General features: G+C 35.2%; 1 protein-coding gene across 4 annotated transcripts in view; it reads right to left on the minus strand.

Moving 5' to 3' along the window:
- The window catches only part of RAPH1 (Ras association (RalGDS/AF-6) and pleckstrin homology domains 1), a 95,637-nt gene that overhangs the window by 32,640 nt on the left and 48,156 nt on the right, over window positions 1-14,841 (minus strand). For 2 of the 4 annotated variants that reach the window (XM_063093084.1, XM_063093096.1), the window contains exon 6: window positions 10,139-10,213. The exons of the other annotated variants lie outside the window; for them this stretch is intronic. In XM_063093084.1, coding sequence (XP_062949154.1) covers window positions 10,139-10,213 — 75 coding nt within the window. The remainder of the gene's footprint in view (window positions 1-10,138; window positions 10,214-14,841) is intronic. 4 annotated transcript variants of the gene reach the window in all.

Consider the following 14,841-nt stretch of genomic DNA (forward strand, 5'->3'; position numbering starts at 1 on the left):
ATACAAGGAATCATTCGAGACTACTATAAACAACTATATGCCAACAAATTTGAAAATCTGGAGGAAATGGATAAATTTCTGGACACACACAAGCTCCCTAAACTGAGCCATGAAGATGTAGAAAATCTGTACAGACCAATAACAATAAAGGAGATTGAAGCTGTTATCAGAAGGCTCCCAACAAAGAAAAGCCCAGGACCAGATGGATTCACAGCAGAATTTTACCAAACATTCAAAGAGTTATTGACACCGATTCTTTACAAACTATTCCAAAAGGTTGAAACAGACGCAAGTCTCTCGAACTCTTTCTATGAAGCAAACATCATCCTGATATCCAAACCAGGTAAAGATATAACCAAAAAAGAAAACTACAGGCTGATATCCTTGAAGAATATAGATGCAAAAATCCTCACTAAAATACTAGCAAACAGAATACAGCAACACATACGAAAAATTATTCATCACGATCAAGTGGGATTCATCCCAGGGATGCAAGGTTGGTTCAACATACGCAAATCAATAAATGTGATACACCATATTAATAAAATCAAACACAAGGACCATATGATCATCTCTATAGATGCTGAAAAAGCATTTGATAAAATTCAACACTCATTCATGACAAAGACCCTCTATAAGTTAGGTATAGACGGAAAGTATCTCAACATAATTAAAGCCATATATGCCAAACCCACTGTCAATATCATCCTGAATGGGGAAAAGCTGAAAGCTTTTCCTTTAAGAACAGGAACTAGACAAGGATGCCCACTCTCACCACTCCTATTCAACATAGTGTTGGAAGTACTAGCCAGAGCAATCAGAGAAGAGAAGGAAATAAAGGGCATCCAGATTGGAAAGGATGAAGTCAAACTGTCCCTGTTTGCAGATGACATGATCCTATATATCGAACAGCCTAAAGCCTCTACAAAAAAACTCTTGGAGGTGATAAATGATTTCAGCACAGTGGCAGGATACAAAATCAACACACAAAAATCAGTAGCATTTCTTTTCTCCAATAGTGAACTTGCAGAACGAGAAATCAAGAAAGCTTGCCCATTTACAATAGCCACCAAAAAAATAAAATACTTAGGAATTGAGTTAACCAAGGAGGTGAAAAATCTGTATAATGAGAACTACAAACCACTGCTTAGAGAAATTAGAGAGGATACAAGAAGATGGAAAGATATCCCATGCTCTTGGATTGGAAGAATCAACATAGTGAAAATGTCCATACTACCCAAAGTGATATACAAGTTCAATGCAATCCCCATCAAAATTCCAATGACATTTTTCTCAGAAATGGAAAGAACTATCCAGACATTTATATGGAATAACAAAAGACCACGCATAGCCAAAGCAATGCTGAGCAAAAAAAAGAAAGCCGGAGGCATAACACTACCTGACTTTAAACTATACTACAAAGGTATAATAACCAAAACAGTATGGTACTGGCATAAAAACAGACACACTGATCAATGGAATAGAATAGAGAATCCAGAAATCAACCCACACACCTACAGCCATCTGATCTTTGAGAAAGGCACCAAGCCTATACACTGGGGAAGAGATTGCCTCTTTAGCAAATGGTGCTGGGAGAACTGGATATCAATATGCAGGAGAATGAAACTAGACCCACACCTTTCACCATACACTAAAGTCAACTCAAAATGGATTAAAGAATTAAATATACACCCTGAAACAATAAAACTTCTTAAAGAAAACATAGGAGAGACACTTCAGGAAATAGGACTGGACACAGACTTCATGAATACGACCCCAAAAGCACGGCAACCAAAGGAAAAATAAACAAATGGGATTATATCAAACTAAAGAGCTTCTGCACAGCAAAAGAAACAATTAACAGAGTTAAAAGACAACCAACAGAGTGGGAGAAAATATTTGCAAAATATACATCTGACGAAGGATTAATATCCAGAATATACAAGGAACTCAAACAACTTTACAAGAAAAAAACAAGCAACCCAATTAAAAAATGGGCAAAAGAGCTAAGTAGGCATTTCTCTAAGGAAGATATACAAATGGCCAACAGAGATATGAAAAAATGCTCCACATCACTCAGCATTCGGGAAATGCAAATCCAAACTACACTGAGATACCATCTCACCCCAGTTAGGATGGCTAAAATCCAAAAGACTCTGAACGATAAATGCTGGCGAGGCTGCGGAGAAAAAGGAACTCTCATACATTGTTGGTGGGACTGCAAAATGGTGCAGCCTCTATGGAAAATGGTATGGAGGTTCCTCAAACAATTGCAGATAGATCTACCATATGACCCAGCTATCCCACTGCTGGGAATATACCCAGAGGAATGGAAATCATCAAGTCGAAGGTATACCTGTTCCCCAATGTTCATCGCAGCACTCTTTACAATAGCCAAGAGTTGGAACCAGCCCAAATGTCCATCATCGGATGAGTGGATACGGAAAATGTGGTACATCTACACAATGGAATACTACTCAGCTATAAAAACGAATGAAATACTGACATTTGCAATGACATGGATGGACCTTGAGAGAATTATATTAAGTGAAACAAGTCAGGCACAGAAAGAGAAATACCACATGTTCTCACTTATTGGTGGGAGCTAATAATAAATTAATAAATTCACACACACACACACACACACACACACACACACACACACACACACAAACCGGTGCGGGGGGGGGAGACATAACAACTATAATTCCTTGAAGTTGATACGACAAGCAAACAGAAAGGACATTGTTGGGAGGGAGGGGGGAGAGGGAGGAGGGAGGGAGGTTTCGGTAATGGGCCACAATAATCAACCACATTGTATATCGACAAAATAAAATTAAGAACAAAAAAAAAAAGTGGCAGATGGAATTTAAAAAAAAATAGATAAAGGTCTGCAACTTTTGCTGATCTTTTTACAGAATCCACTTTTGGTTTTGTTAATTTTCTCTATTATTTTTTAATTCCCTATTTCATATATTTCTGTTTTCATCTTTATTTCTTACTTATAGTTGATTTTAGTTTAGTTTGCTCTTCTTTTTCTATTTCCTTAAGATAAAAATTTACATCACTGATTTGAGATTTTTCTGTTTCTAATATAGGTGTTTACAAGTAAAAATTTTCTTCTAATCACTGCATGAGCCCTGCATCCTATAAATTTTGATATGTTGTACTTTGATTTTTATATCAAAGTACTCTCTATTATCTCTATGATTTTTCTTTTTACCCATTGTTTATTCAAGACAGTGTTGTTTAATTTCCACACACTTGTGAATTTTCTAAATTTCCTTCTGTTATTGTGGTCAGAGAACATATTTTCTATGATCTTAGTCTCTAAAAAAAAAAAAAAAGAAAAAAATATAAACAAAAGAAAAAAAAAGCCACGGAAAGATTTCCTTTATCTTTCAATTCTATTTGTCCACAAACTTTCTGAAGTGCCCTTATGTTTATATTTTGGTTTACTGATTTTTCAGGCAATTTATGTTGCTAAACTTAGACATGTAATTAATGTTCTTGATTTGTTTTTATTAACTGGACTTGATTTGTTTAGAAGTTAATTTGCCTTTGAAAACTTTATTCATCTTCCTCTGTTGAAATTAATTTGATATTTGCATGCTTTTGGAAGACTTTAGAGAGCTATTTCAAATAACTGCAGTGGCTATAAAATGAAATATGTAAATTTTAATAAGTTTTACATCTCCAGTTTTTGTGATAATTTGAAGCCCTGCTTTGTACAGGGTATTTTGTTATTCATCTGTTATTCAGTTTATGTGTTTATTATTTGAACAAATAAATGTACATCTCTTTGTTTAAAAAAAAAAAAAAGATGTCCTCAAAGCCAAAAAACATTTTTAAGAAAAAAAGGAATATTCAAGAGAATAAGGTAAGGCATACGCTGAGAGAAAAATATTTGCAAAAGACATATCTGATAAAGGACTGTTATCCAAAATATATAAAGAACTCTTAGAATTCAAGAAAATGACCAGATTAAAAAATAGTAAAAAAACCTACACAGACACCTCAGCAAAGAAGATATACAGATGGCAAATAGCACATGAAAAGATACTCAACATTATTTGTCATTAGGGAATTGCAAATTAAAACAACAAGATACCACTGCACACCTATTAGGATGGCCCAAATCCAAAACACTTGACAAGAGCAAATGCTGGTGAAGAGGTGGAGCAATAGGTACTCTCATTTGTTGCTGGTGGGAATGCAAAATGGTACAGCCACCTTGGAAGACAGTTCAGCAGTTTCTTACAATTAAACATACTCTTACCATAGAATCCAACAGTTGTGCTCCTTGATATTTACCCAAATGAGCTGAAAACATGTCTAGACAAGAACCTGCACACAGATGTTTACAGCAGCTTTATTCACAATTGCCAAAACTTGGAAGCAATGATGTCCCCCAGTAAGTGCATAGATAAACAAACTGTGGTACATCCTGACAATGGAATATCATTCAGCACTAAAAAGAAATGAACTATTAAGCCCAAAAGACAGGAAGAACCTTAAATACATATTACTAAGTGAAAGAAGCAAATCTGAAAAAGCTACATACTGTATAATTCTAATTTTATGACACTCTGGAAAAGTCAAAACCATGGAGACAGTAAGATCAATGATTGCTAGAGGTTAAGAAAGAAAGGGATGAACAGGCAGAGCATGGAGGATTTTTAGGGCAATACAACTATTCTGTATGATACTACAGTGTTGATACACGTTATTATGTATTTGTCAAAACCTGTAGAGTATACAACACCAAGAGTGAACCATAATGCAAACAATGGATTTTGGGTGATAATGTGTTAAAGTCAGTTCATCAATTCTAACAAATGTACCATGTGGTACAGGATATGTCCATAGTTGGAAGGTGGTGTGTGTGGAGGGGAGCAGGGGGGTGGAGATAGGAGGTATATGTACTTTGTTTAATTTTGCTGTGAACCTAAAACTGCTCTAAAAAAATAAAATCTATTAAAGAAATGAATACAAGAATTTAAATATTGGTCCCTGCAATGGCCAACTGCCAAAAACAAACAAAAACAAGAATTAAAATATTATATTCTGATATTGGTTATAAATACAAAAACAGTATTTTCATACTCCCATTCCATTTGAGTGTAATATTATTTGACAAGTACAACAGACCACAACCAGTGCTATCTTTTGAAGCACTGACATAAAGTCATTCCATTATAGAATTAGCTTAAATTCACAGATCTTCTGCTCCACAGGCTAATAGGAAAAAAGTTGACACAATGGAAGTAAGGATTAAACCAACAAGAGACTTGTGCAACCAATTAAAAGACATTAAACCAATTAGATTTCCTAACAATCAATAAGAAATTATTTTTATGCAAAGCAGCTAGGTGTGGCTATTTTAACAAATCCAAATCCATCTATTCTTCCATTTGCTCAAAATGCTACTCTTTAGTAGCTACACAGATTGGTCTGTGTTAGAACTGTAAATTCAAATTTAAGAGCTAGTTTAATTTCAACCTAGACAAATTTTAGTTTATTCTTCTCCAGTTTATTTATAATCCTTGCTAGAAATTTTTTGATGAAACAATTGATCAAGATCTTCTTTTAGAATCTGAATATCATCACTGGAGCAAAACTGGAAATGAAAATATTTATATCAAACTGCAAGATTTATAGTATTTTATGCTTCCTGCGGGTAATAAGCTTTTCCTCAGAGAGTTCTATTTGTATCTACTATCTTTAAGACATAACCTTATCTTTTAACCATAACAACCTGCAAAAAAAAGAAATTGTCTTAAGCTAATAGTGTGTTGTACAATACAGGAAAGATCAATCTTTGCTGATGTGTTTACATGATATACTTAGAAGACCTCCATCCAACAGTTCAGTTATAAAGGCAATGCCAATCTATGGCCAATGTCTTCAGCCCAAGTTTGAAACAAAGGACAAAGCTTTACTCATCTCATGTTCTGCTGACAAACTCAGGTCTTAAGTCTTCTGCCCTACATCTTTTGATTTTATATCCCTTTCTTCACATTGTCTCACAACTATCCTAAACATAAGTAAAAGATACCTCACGCATATAAAAAAGTTAACTCTCTCCCCTACTCCTTCTCTTAAAAGAGCAAAAAACAACCCACTTCCTATGGAAAAACTCCTGTGTGGCTATCAGTAACCACCAAATGCCAGACCTCCTCAAATTTACATAAAGGACAAAAACCGGGTGAAGATCTTACGATTAAATGAAAGCCAATGCTGTGGTTACAAAGTGTTAGAACACTTTTTACGGTATAAAAATTAGAATACTTAGAGAAAGAGTTACAGTTGCTAAGCGATAGCTAATGAATTTCTACAACTGAGATATAAAGGCTATATGGGTTCAGAACAAACCCATTTGAAATTAAGGTGCTAAACTGTAGTTAGCAGTTTCTTCCAGGTCTAGTTTATTTCACAGATTACAACAATAATACGTAAATTAAAATGATTCAAACAGAACATGAAGTGGTATAAATAGTTCAATGTCCATTAAATACTCTATTCCATGACACTGCTTAGATCCAAAATAATGATAGTAGTAACTAGTTTATTTCACCTGAAGAAATCATGAAATGGATAGACTTTCACTGAGAAGAGAACTACCATTAACTGAACACCTAAAACTTGCCACACTACAAGGCATATCACCCATGGTATCTCATTTAATTCTCAACAATAATGCAAGGCCAATATTATTATTATTACATCCATTCTTCCGGTTAAGGCTCAGAAAGAGTGTAATCTTCCAAAATCACACAGGTAGTTATCAAGTGACTAACTACTTGCTCTTTCCACCATAATGTCACAGTTTCTTTTGTACTTAAAGGTAACAGCTTGAACTTTTGAGATGCCAGTAAATAAAAACTGCTTGTCAAAAATAAGACATTCAGTAATGTAATAGCATTTTAATAATTTCTCTGAAGCAAAGAAAATGGTGGTTAACATTAGAGCAGTTCTTCAACTTGATGGTCATTTAAGGATCATTCTTTTATTTAACAGATGTTTGTTGAGACTATGTGCCAGGTTTGGTTTTAAGCACACGGGATACAGAGTTCCTGCTCGTGTGGAGCTTACATTTAATAAAATAGACAATAAAGAAATGGATGTTAGTGAGTGATAAGACCTATGGGAAAAAAATAAAGCAGGATAAAGGAGTAAAGAGGGACAAAGACTGCTACATCACATCAGGTTGGGAGGTCAGGGGAGGTCTTTAGAATGGCACCAGTGATTAAAGGGTATCAGATCAGCAATATGTCCTTTGCCCAACACTCCCATTTATGGTAAAATATTCTTGTGCTGCACTACTGCCACTGTGATTAGAAAGCAGTTGGCATTGTTTTTGAAGAGGCTTGTGGCTCAGAACTGTATGCGGGACGGTTACTTCGTTAACAGTGGTATTTTTTTTTTTTTTTTTTTTTTGTCGTTTTTTCGTGACCGGCACTCAGCCAGTGAGTGCACTGGTCAGTCCCATATAGGATCCGAACCCTCGGCGGGCGGGAGGGTCGCCGCGCTGCCAGCGCAGCACTCTACCAAGTGCGCCACGGGCTCGGCCCAACAGTGGTATTTTGACAACTGCATCAGTGATGAAACAAACCCACTCCCTTTGCTGACCTGACCTAAGCACAGCTACTGTGTTCATTCTACTGTGTACTAACTTCCAGGTGTTACACTGTCCTAATGTGGAAGAGTACAGGCTCTACTGCTTTTATCAGATATTTCAGAGGAGGGGTCAGGAACTGGGGCACCGTGCTCTTTGGGTACAGGGAGGCAGACTGCCACACAGGTAGCATATAAGAGGTACATACTCATTCAGCTTCAAAACAGCCAGATAGAGAGGGCACTGACATCAGCACTAGAACTAAGGTTCATCTGAGAGGCCCCTGTGGCTTGGGTTGCCTAGGAATTCTGTCACCTCCTTGACTCCACCTCCCATCCCATCCTAAATGTTTAGGTACTATGCTACTGAATCATATTCCTGCTCAAATTTCTTGTTGAATATAAGCAGGGCAGTATATAGGAGGTAGTTAGAGCCAGATGTTGGTCACACATACCAATGCCACCATTGGATAATGGGAGAAAATAAGATGCGGGCAGGAATGGCTCTGATACTGCAGTAGGTATCACAGTCTCTTGGGCAGAGGGATATGAGAAGTTACTGACCATGTTTATCTAAAACTTGCAAAGAACAACACTCCCTAGGTAGAAACTTTGCTTTGTCCACTGCCATATCTCCAGGGTCATAACCACTGTCTGGTACATAACAGGCAACTCAGTAAATATGCATTGAATGGATGAGTGCAGCTATTCTTTGTAACAGTTTCCCACTACATTTAGAGAAAAATAAAACAGTACCAAGCACAGTACATGGCTTAATAAATATTGTTGGGCTGGCCAGTTAGCTTACTCGGTTAGAGTGTGGTGCTGATAACATTAAGGTCAAGGATTTGGATTCCTGTACCAGCCAGCCACCCAAAACAATTATAAATAAATAAATAAATATTGTTGAATATATAAACAAGAGAAATAGTAAAATGTTAAACTTAATGTGAAAGCAGTGTACAAAATGGACTAGAGAAGGGATGGGAAAGAATAGAGAGACAAATGCAGCAGCTGTGGTAACAGATTATTAGAGTTCCTGTATTAGAGTGGTAGCAATGGGAATGAACTGGATGGGTGAACTCAATAAATCTTGCAGGTTAGTATGACTAGCTGCATTAGAGATTTGAGATATTAACTGAGAAGAAAGTTGCCAAGAGTGATCAGAGGGCTCAAACCTGGGTAAATGGGAGAATGGCAGCATTCTAAACAGAAACAGAAATGTCAAAAGAAGATGGATATAAATATTGGGGCCACAGGGAAAGAGGGGGTAAGGAAGCTAAATGCCTCTGGGATCTAAGGTGCTAGTAAGATGCTGGTGATCTTCCAGGAGCACCTTATAACTATCTGGAAGTGTGGTACTCTGGGAGAGAGATCTGATCTGGAATAGAGATCCTAGTTAAAACTAAGAGTATAGGCTCTAGGCAGAGAGAGAGTAAATAGAGCAGGAAGAGAGGAGAGCTAAGAAGAGGAGAGAACTACTTTGCTGAGATTATAAAATACATGACTATAACCTGCTTAGACTTCTACACTTCCCTGATCTTTAAGCTTCTACCTCCATTCATAGATCTGCTTTAAAGAGAGAAACTCAGGCAACAGAAAGGGTCCCATTAGTGACTTTGTCAAAGGGTATTCTCTTTAAGCTGCTTCTTGGGGAGATTTTAATTTTAGTCTATCATCTTCTTTCATAAGCTTATAAGGTTAGGAAAAAATGAATTAAAAACAAAACAAAACAAAGAAAAAGACCTCAGATACAGTAATAACAACTGAGAGACATTACCCATAATTACTATGCATATTCTTCAAAAACCAAGCAGGTCTGACATTCTCAAATTTAATATTATTTAAATAAGATAATAAAGTAAAAACATGACTTCAAAAGAGGTAGAAAGCTATTCATCTTCTCTATTCTATTATTCTCTAGTTAGTGATGATAATGGCTAAAAGATTTTATATTGATGTCAAATACCAGCCCAATGAAAATCCAGCAGGACTCATTCAAACCACTCTGAGGGCAGAGAACTGAGAAATTATAATCGCAGCCTTCTTTTCCAATGTGACTAAGTCAATATAAACTAAGATTCTGTTTATGTAAGTAAATATTTTAATTAAACTAGGTGATAATATAAGCAAGGATTAGAAAGCAAAGTTTGCTAACAAAACCCACAGTATGGATAACCATTAGTAGTAAAAGTTAAAATTAAAGAAATGTCTTTTAGACTTTAAAATGCAATACAATGTTAAACCAGAAAAAGCACAATATACTTGGGAAGACTATCAGGCATTTATAAAAGTTTAAAAACTAGTGAAAATTACTGAAGATATTTTCTACTCTCAATATTGTCTGGTAGTCATTAAGATTAGTAAATAATTACCTTCAGTAAGAGAAAAAGTACCTCTATTAAGGGCAAAATTGCTGAAATAAGAAAGCAATAATCTGAGAGTACAATCAAAAACAGAAGTTATATTCTACCTACAAGGCAGTAAATAATTGCATGCATTTGGAAAGAAGAAGTATCACCTTGGTCAGCAAATGAGAAGGTTTTCCTGCAATGTTTCTCAGAAGAAGGGAGGTTTCCCTGTCCAGATAGGAGTGCTTGTGCAGAAAAAGAGAGAGAAAAACAAAAAAAGGCAATAATAGAAGTCAGTGGAGGTTTTATGTGTTTAAAATATAAAGTAGACAAAGCAAAAATGATTCTCTATATAATCTCATATCTTTTTTTCTAAACTAAGTGAAATAAATACACCCACAAAGAAAATTAAAAAAAAAAAAAAAAAAAAAGAAGAAGAAAGGAAAGGAAGAGGGGAGGTAGAGACACCATCTATGCCAGTAGGCATGTCCCAGTGACTCCTGCTGATCCCGTGTACTCTTTGGGAAAATGGACAGTACATGGAAAGACCACACAGCCAGTTAGTCTTCTTGGCCAGTGTTCATGAGTGCAGTGCACAGAGCACAAATAAATGTGTCAGAAACTAATGACTAAACATATTCCTTCTTCTTATTAAAGCCTTACATAGCTTTAAAAGGTATATTCTGAGGAAAACAGAATAAGACTAGGGCTGGCCTGTTGGCTCAGTTGGTTAGAGCACAGCCTTGTAACACCAAGGTCAGGGGTTTGGATCCCTGTACCAGTCAGCCACCAAGTCAAAAAACCAGAATAAGACTACATCATTTTTTAAACTTCTTCACATATTTCTGATCAATTCAATGATAGCCACACCAAGAGCAAAAATACCCGTAAATATTTTGCCTGATGTATACACCTATTTTCAGTAAAATTTTATTAATTTACTCATTATATTAGAATACTAATAGGACTATGTTGCACAGTAAAGGACTTGTGAATGATATGAACAAGATATTAAGAAGCACTGTTTCCTTAAATTGGTTAAATTAATTCAAGTAATTAATATATATTCATAAAAATGATTTGTGAAAAACATAGTCCCTAACTATTAATTTCCCCATTAATAACTTTTTAGTAACATGTTGTAAGGTAAGTTTATGCAATTGTATTCTATCTATTCTTAAATTGCAGCTGATTTGATAAATATGTAATTCAGAATTGTTTGTCCCTAAATAACTCCAAATTAGGAATTTTTTTTTTTTTAACACTATACAGTACTACTCACTGTTTAAAACTATGCATGGCACAGATGAGAGGAGTTATAGAAAATATTCTAGGGCCAAGCCCATGGCGCACTCGGGAGAGTGCGGTGCTGGGAGCACAGCGATGCTCCCGCCGCGGGTTCAGATCCTATATGGGAATGGCCGGTGCACTCACTGGCTGAGTGCCGGTCATGAAAAAGACAAAAAAAAAAAAAAAAAAAAAAAAAAAAAAAGAAAATATTCTTTAACAATATATTTTATAATCTTGATAAATAAATTCTTTGGCAAGAAATTTATGTAAACAAATACTAGAGCAGCACCCACTCTCAGAAAGTACGTGATCACAGATGATAAAACATTACCACTTCAAGATCAGAAACACTGTTACAGAAGATAATATTAACTTAATCTTTGCTCATATTTACATTATGTTGAGTTCGCTATATGGTATTTTATTGCCTGTGTTTTTAAAGCTGTGTTTTTATTCAAGATAAACCTTACAAGCACAACCTTACAAGTCTGTCCCTAACATCCAATCCTGAAAACAAAGAAAGAAATTTAAGATTAAAAATAACTGGACATATTTACCAACAATAGCACAAACAAGGTCAAACAGTAACAAGAACAGAGAAAATTACCCCTAGGTCCTCAATTACTAAGCCATGGTATAGTCCTCCTAAAAGTAAAGATTGCTTGGCTCATCCAAAATGACATTAGACAGCCAAATTTCTAAAAATTCAATTTAGTTTGAGGTTAACGATCAGCCAAGACTGGGGAGAAAGTTGGGAAGGACAAAGAATGAAAAGCACAATTAAAAAGAGCAACTATAACTTTCACTGATCTTATTCTCATTCATTTCTTGCTATTCACATGTAATGGGGAAAAAATGTATTCTTACACAAACAGTAAGTAAACACATGTAACATGTATTTCAAGAAAATAATTTCTTGAAAACCTACTGCTACTTATCTTATTCATAAAGGCTACTTTTTCAGTAAAAGACCCCCAAATGAGTAGAATATCTATATTCAGATAATTATACTTCAATTTTTAAAAAATGAAATCTACCTCAAGCCTCAAAACAAACTATGGTTTGGTAAATGTAATTCCAGACATCAAATTCAAATTTAAGCTTGAAAAAAAAAATTCATAAAAATTTACTCAATCAACCTTCAAATTCATATCAGCTCAAGATTCCAAGTCACTAAAAAATGTATAATTTGATCAGGAAGAGGCAATGATATTTAACTGCATTTGTTTAAAGACTCAGAAGTAGAAGTTATCCATTTCGAAATGTTAAAATATTTAAATAGCTTAAAATAAAAAGAGGGTAATCATTATGGTTGGTTACCCCAAAATATGCCATATCTAAAAAATGAGACTGCAAATAGCTAAATATGATCATAAATTATGTTATGTTTGGACAATCATAGCTGTTCACTATTTGGTCACTAGCAGAGAGGGAGTTCAGGTCTCCATGTTCCTTCCACCTAAACTACAGACATTTGTAATAGAAAGAATGAACATCTAGAAACCAGAAGCAGCAAACTCCTTCCTTCGATACATGCCTTCTTTACCTATCTTCCCCCACTGGTACCAGACATACATTACTCCTAGAATTTCTTTCTTTTCAGAAAGAAGGGATAGGAGAGAAGGGAGACTGTTTACTGGAAAAAGATGCAAGGGGGTTGAGACGACTAGTATGCAGTTGAAGAACTGTGACAGTGGTTTGGGCGTGTCATCTCATCAGCCTTCAGTCTTGGCGCATGTTGCTAGTTAAAAATGCACATAGCTTCATATACCTAGGGCCTTGTATTTCCTCTTATTCACTGCTATAAATGCAAAGTCAAAGGCTTATTTTTAATCCATTTCACTGGTTTATTTTCTTTCTGTTTTACATTTTTTCTCTTCCTTTCATTTATTCAACTATTAGGTTCCAACTTTGAACCTGGCACAATGCCAGGCACTGGACATGTAAAGGTAACCAAGATAGGCCTTCCTTGTCCTCACAGAATTTAGAGTCTAACAGAAGATGAGTACCTTACCCAAATTTAGGCGTTTAGTAAAGTTTCTGAAAAGGTTTATAGTCCTAGAGGATAAGTAAGAAGCTGTTGGGGTGGGGAGTACAGACAGAGAGCAAATAGAGATATTTGAGACCAATGGTTCTCAAAGAGGGGGGTGCTGCCCTCAAGAAGGCGTTTTGGAAAATGTTGAAGACACTTTGGTTTGTCACAATGAGGAAGAGAGGGAGCATTACAGTATTCATTGGGAGGAAAGTCAGAAATGTAGACGCCCTGCAAGAATGGAACAGTGTGACATAACAACAAAAGTCCCACATCTACATGATTTTTAAAATGTTCTTAGATGGAAAATCATATATGAGGGGTCTTCAAAAAGTTCATGGGAAGAATTGTATTATCTTTTAATTCTATTTTTCCACAAACTTTTTGAAGTATTCTCACAGACAGGAAATCCTGTTTATAACAATCTGAGCTTAGGACCTAACTAACTCCGTTTTACATAAAAACACAAAGTATATTTGCATAACTTTAAAATTCAATGAGTTTTCCAGGAATGCTTTTACCCTATAAAATAAATTCAGGGGAGTCTGCACTTTCTTTTTGTTCAGAATATATGAAGAGTTTTTCATCATGTTGGAAAATCATTTCACCAATGGAAACCAAGCTTTAAGTAAGAGTTGCCAGTACCACAATTGGCAGTACCAGTGTGCACTCTGTCCAGTGCAAGTACATGAGAGGAGAAATGAGAAATTCCTTTTAACAGAACTAAGAACTAAATAATATTAAATTAGTGGAAACACAGGAAATGCTGGAATTTCACTGAGCTTCACCTAAAAAGGTTGTTTAAAAACATTTCATATTACTGCTGTTTTATTTAAAATATTTATAGCACAATAAGAAATCTACATTGTAAAAAATCAAATACCAAAATCATTTTAATCACTACTTCATCCCACATTATAATGCTGGGAATGATTTTGTCACTACAATTATAAATAAGACTCATCTCACTTGCAAGAACTTTGTACTTCCCCATTTTCTCTACTTTGACTGTAAATTGTCTTAGCACATTATCCCTACTTCAGATAAGATTATTCACCTTTTTCTCTTACCATAAACAAATATTTCATATCTGCCATTATTTATCATAACACATTTTAACTCTGGGGTCCATGACTCATATTTCTGCTTTTTCTTTTTCCTGTTTTTCTGATTAAAAAATGACTTCTGATCTGCTTACTCCTCTTAAATCCAAAGTTCTTGATTATAAGTGGGTATAGAATTTGACTACTTCATTATGTCTTTTAATAGTGGTGGCCAAGCATTTATATACTGAAATAGATATTTTATTATAAATTGCTTTTTGGTTATTTCTCTTTCATATTAGATGTTGGGGCATTACATTCATTTAAAAAACAGGTGTGCAGGTAGGTTATATTATCTGTGAATTTCATTTGGGATAGTAAAGATGATATTATAAATTACTTGTTATAAAAGGAGGTATTAGGACATTCAGGATTCAGAACTGCTGATAGGCAAAAGCAGCAATACAAGTATTGTAGGAAGTGTGGTTGATGCTTAAAATGCTGAAGG

This window comes from Cynocephalus volans, chromosome 1, assembly GCF_027409185.1.
Source record: "Cynocephalus volans isolate mCynVol1 chromosome 1, mCynVol1.pri, whole genome shotgun sequence".
NCBI lineage: Eukaryota > Metazoa > Chordata > Mammalia > Dermoptera > Cynocephalidae > Cynocephalus > Cynocephalus volans.